At 35.8% G+C, this 5,738-nt stretch overlaps 1 protein-coding gene across 1 annotated transcript; it reads left to right on the top strand.

The window, feature by feature from the left end:
* The first annotated feature begins 3,066 nt into the window (after positions 1–3,066).
* On the top strand, positions 3,067–3,541 carry LOC112033201 (proline-rich protein 4-like). Its single transcript, XM_024065974.1, has 2 exons — positions 3,067–3,082; positions 3,177–3,541. Exons 1-2 carry the CDS (start codon positions 3,067–3,069, stop codon positions 3,539–3,541), a joined length of 381 nt encoding a protein of 126 aa, XP_023921742.1.
* Positions 3,542–5,738: the final 2,197 nt, after the last annotated feature.

The following is a 5,738-nucleotide window of genomic DNA, read 5'->3' as shown; positions in this document are numbered from 1 at the left end:
ATTCAAAATTAATTTCCTCCTAATATCAAAACCATCATTGTCATCATTAAATCCATCTTCATCAAACTCATCCAACCATTAACAAGTGGCCCCCTAGTAGCCTTTATGACCCAATTTTGGTTACTGGCAAAAAAATCAAAAGCACCGAATTGACCTTTTGGTGACAAGAGAAATCTCTTCAAAAAAAAAAAAAAAAATCTATTATCTTCATCAAACTCATCCAACTCACTAACACGTGCCCCCTAGTTGGAGGGATCCAGATCCTCTTTGAAAGTTCAATATGTGTCTAAAACATCCTTGAATGATTAGGCCCCAAATTATAAAATATCAATTCAAGCTTATAATCAAACAATTAATGTGCGGAACATGAACATAGGCCAATCACAGAATTGATAACTAATCTATGCCAAATATGAACACATCCACAGCTGTAAATATAAGGCAAAGATAAAGGGAAGGAAGATGCAAACACACGAACAACACACGATTTGTTATCGAAGAGGAAACCAAAGTCCTCGGCGTAAAACCTCTCCGCGACCCTCCAAGCGGTCAAATAATCCACTAAAGAATGTAATTGAGATACATGAACAGCAGAAGACCCTTCAAGCCTAATCTACCCAAATACCTAAGCCCTCTAAGCTTCTTACTCCAACGAGGTTACGCTGAACCTATTTCTTCTTTAGCTTCCCGGATTTTGCTACTATACCATAGCATCAACCAATGTATATTGGTTCCTTCCAAACTACTTCCTTTAGCACTAAATGAACCTTCTCACGGACGTGGGTGTGGTGAGATAAGGGTTTGATCAATAGTCTCTCAAGGGTATGACAATGGAGAGGAAGAGAGTAGATGAATTTGTAGAGTCTCTAAGGTAAAGATTGGGGATGAGGCAATCTTGTTTTTCTCTAGAGTTTCTCTCATAAAAATTCTCTCTGGAAGCTCTCTCAATTAGTGGGTATAAGGGTCTATATATAGTGGTGTGTGTTTGGAATATGAAGAGTCAGTTTTTGCCAAACAGGGCTGATTGGCGGCTTGACCTCATGGCTTGTCCAAGTCGCGAGTTCAAGTTACGACGTAACGGCCTGGCCAGCCTGGGACTTTTGTCCTGTAGTGCGATAGCTGGCGCGACCCTTCAGCTCCCCATGTGTGCATCTCACGTGCTTGCAGTTGGCGGCTTGCCAGTTGCGAGTCAGTCGCGAGTTCTAGCCGCGAAACTCTGCATTCTTGCATATACTTCAGCTTTTCTTCATATATTCTCACACACTACCTTACAATAATCCCACCTAAATACAGGATTACTAAGTGCTTAAATTATAAGAACATTAGCACAGAATAAAGCCAACAAAATGGTTGATAAATTTCAACCTTACACTCTCTATTTCCCTTTGAAATGGAGAGGCTCCAGTACATGGTAAGGATTTCGTCCAAAATTATCAAGGGTCAAAAACTGGACACATCATTTAAAATGTTAACACCACACTTAACTCAACAAATTCAACTTTGGTTAAACCAAGGCCGGACCCCTTTTCTCTCACCAGCTGTTCAAACTCTCTCTTTCAAATTTCAAAGTTTAAACTCTCTCTCTCACCAGCCCATATGAAATTTCAAAGTTCAAACTTTCATCTCCAAGGATTTTCTCTCTCCATCCCACGGTCCTCACCGTCGTCGGTGCCACCAGCCATCGTGCTATTCTTTTCTCTCACCAGCCCATTTGAAAATTTGGGTTTCTTGCCTAATCATCTTCATGCACTCCAACTATTTGAAAAATTGCCTTTGAAAAAATTCGCACGCACAAAAATGATACCAAAGCCAATTTGCCCACTGGCCACTGTAGCCGCTGTCATCACTGGTGGACTAATAACTCAAGCGAAGTGATTCGTTTGGTGGAGTGGGTAAAACTCACCGGTGGACCCAAAAATGATATCAAAGCAATTCGTTTCGCCAGCAAAGCGAAATGGGTAAAACTCAAAAGCAAAACCATCTCTGGCTCCCAAACTTTTTTTTTTCTCTCTTTTTCTCTTTTGCTAGTGTTTTTGCTTCTGAGTTTGATTTTCTTGGCGGGTTTTTTGTGCAGAGAAAGGTTGCGTTGCCTTGTGGGGTTTGCAGAGAAAAAGGGTTTTATAAATGCAAACTGTGCAATGGAAATGCCACCATAGAGTGGTCGCCTATGTATGACCCTGTAGCTATCAATCCTTGCCTTTGCCCCACTTACGAAGGAAATAGGTTTCTCTCTGATTATTTATTATTATTTATTTATTTGTTGGAGCTCTATTTCAAGTGCTTGGTCTACAATTTTTCTTTTGTGCTTTGTTTGGTTGTTGAGAAAACAATTTCCTTTATGCTCTTTAATAAGTTGAACTATAGGAAAAATGCATTGAACAGATTTGGGTAGTTTTTTTTTTTACTGTTTTTTAGTTGCATTTTTAACATTTTTTGAAGTATCCTAACAAAGGGTTATGGAAAGAAGTACATTATGCATGAGTTGAATTTACTGAATTTTTGTGTTTGTTTTTTGGAATGCTAATTTGAAGCAATTAGAAGTTCTAATTTGCCTTTTGAAACTCTTCATGATATTTGAGCATGAAAGCTCACTTTATTTGATAAACCATGTTTTGAGGAAGAGTTTACTTTTATGTGTTGTTTCGATGGTTTCACATGACAAGGTACAACGTTGTCTTAACTGTCTAGGGAAGGGCTACGATTGAGTTGATTAAGAGACAGTTTTGAATCTTGCAAGTGAGTTGCATTTGCTGTGTTTTAGACCTCATCTAGAGTTACTTTCAAATGCTTATATGCTCTTAATTTTTTACCAAGGAACTCTACCCTTAATGTGTGCATTGGTCATGGTTGATGCATTGTTTTTTTGGAACCATCGAAAATACTGAATTATTCATGGTTGATGCATTGTTTCTTTTTTAATTCTACTCGTGATGGGTGCATTGTTCTTTTAAATGTCAATGTCAAGTTTGCCTTGTAAAAGTGCAATGTTGGCATGCTTTGACTTGAAATGCCATTATTTGCTAATCTTGGTCCCATATTTTGTTTAGGGTAAAAATTATGGACAATATGGACAGAGTGATGGGTGCATTCTTCTTTTTTCTTGCATATGATTAATGATGCCATATACAAACAATATTGAAAAACAAGTAACAATAATTTTGTGTATAATGGTGCAGGGCTTCGAGTAACAATTGATTGCAAGCCAGAAAATGGACACTTCAAGATAAGAGGGGTCGGGAAACTTGATGAAGAAGGAAAGTTCAAAGTGTTTGTTCGTTGTAAGATTGTAAAAGATGGAAAACTGAATGAAGAGTGCTCTGCACAACTTCACAGTGTATCAGCTGCACCATGCCTTGCACATAATGGCCTAGAGTCTTCAAAAGTAGTATTCAAGTCCAAAGCCAAAGGAAAATACACATTTGGGTTGGTTGGTAAACTCAAGTTCTCCCATGTGACATGCACTTCAGCTTTCTTGTGGCCTCACTATAAGTACCCACCACTAATCAAGAAGCAAGAGGTGGAATGTATAGTCAAGCAATAAGCAAACCAATTGTAGAAGTTTCATGTTATTATAATCAAAGTGTTTATTTCAATGGAATTCTTGTTATGTGATCAAAGTGTACATTTTAATAAAATTTTTTCATTTTTTATTATTAAATTCTCTTATTGTCTACTCTATTGGATTGAATTTTGATTGTAATGCCAAGTAACTCATAGGGGTGCAACCCAAGTACACAGATTAGGTGAGCAATGTAAAAGAAAGTGATTAACTGTGAGCAATGTACACAGAAAACAACAATGCAGAAAGTGATTAACTGTGCAGAAAGTGATTAATTATGTAGAAAGTGATTAACTATGTAGAAAGTGATTAAAAGAAAGTGATTAACTGTGAGCAATGTACACAGAAAACAACTATGCAGAAACACAAATAATTAAGCTTTAAAAGGGCACAAAGAGCAGCAAAATCCACATGGATTCTACTCATTTCAATAGAGAACAATACACACACACTAATGGCAGAGAACAATACACACACACTAATGGCATCGAACTAACTAATTTGGTATTGGTATTTTCTGTTTTGCAACTATTGGCATATCTGCAAATGAGGCTTTGTTCTACATGAATGACATGAAACTAACAACTATGTAGAAACAACAACTATGCAGAAACACAAAAAGTAATTATGCAGAAACACAAACAGTAATTATGCAAAAATAGTAATTATGCAGAAACAGCAATTATGCAGAAACAGAAATAGTAATTATGTAGAAATTACAATCTGCAGAAACAGTAATTATGCAGAAAAACATAAAAATTTATGCAACAACAAATAATTATGCAAAAATTAACACCATGCAGAAATACATCAGACATGCAGATCACTGTTAGTTGGTAACAAGAGGAAATTTATGGATCATCATAACTTTAATCTTAAAGTAAGAAAATTACAAAACTAGAACACTTGGTCACAAATGTGACTAAGTTTGAACATTTGAATGTGACCAAATGTGACTAAGTTTTGGACCATCAAAACTCTAGTCCTAAACTAGGAAAATTACAAAACAAGAGTACTTAATCTCAACATGTGTCATAGATTATAAAACATGATCCTAAACTAGAAAAATGGCTTGACTTTATGAACCATCTCATTCCATCCACTCTGTAACACTTTCTTGAGTCAAGGGACCTCCACTTGCAACACTTCCTTGAGTCAAGAGACCTCTTGCATCATTAATTTTGTCGTTGGAGCCTACAACACTTGATATACTCTCTAAATGTGATGCAAATGCAACACTTGTTGATGAGCCTCCCTGATGTGATGGAGAACTTGTAGAAGCCAACTACAAAAAAACCAATTACACATTACACATATCACAAGCTTAGCATTAAAATTATCAAATCATGCATTTAGACTATTATTAATATCAAAGTAAAATATATAATTGTAAATATCTTTACCATTAAAAGTTGTGTAAAACTAGTAATATTTCTAGAAGAGATATCCTCAGTTTTCTTTTGTGCCATGACATCATGTGCATATATTTCCTGTAAAAATTGTACTAGTTTAGCAACAATAATAGTATACTATGTTAATATGTAAAAATAAAATAGAATGGTGAAAATAAGGATAATTTAAAAGATTACCTCCTGCACTTTTCTTTTCTTTTGTTTGCTTCTTTGATGTGTCTTTCTTTGGTTTCAACATCTTTTCTATCCATGATTTTGCCCTACGCTTTTTATTACGATAGATCTCCCTTTTCTTTATCCCTTTTGGTACAATCGTAATCGAAGCACATAATTAATCTTCTTTGTCTACAAAATCGGTGGAAGGCCTAATGATGTCTTCTTCTACATTAGCTTTGCAATTCCTAAGGTCACAAAGTTTTTTTTTTTTTCAAATTTGCAATTGCTAAGCTTAGAATATTATGGCCTTCTTTAGTTTCACATGCCTCATTCACTAATTGAATATATTTTGGACATAAATCTCGATACCGATCTACATATTCCAGTCGAGTATCCGGCTTAATGTTATGTGTTGTGCAATTGTTTCTGCTTCCATTTTTTGCATCTCTTCTCCACCTCTTCATGATATATCTATTAAGAATCAACTTGATATCCAATACATCAAGAACTTTCAAACCATGCCTACATAAAATACCAAATGACTCAAACTTTCTGCAACTACAAGATAGAGTCTCATCTAATGGATTCCACATGACTTCATATTTTCCATA

This window comes from Quercus suber, unplaced genomic scaffold (genome assembly GCF_002906115.3).
Source record: "Quercus suber isolate HL8 unplaced genomic scaffold, Cork oak 2.0 scaffold_530, whole genome shotgun sequence".
NCBI classification, from domain to species: domain Eukaryota; kingdom Viridiplantae; phylum Streptophyta; class Magnoliopsida; order Fagales; family Fagaceae; genus Quercus; species Quercus suber.
The sequence above is the reverse complement of the archived record's forward strand: the minus strand, read 5'-3'. Positions and strand labels throughout refer to the sequence as shown.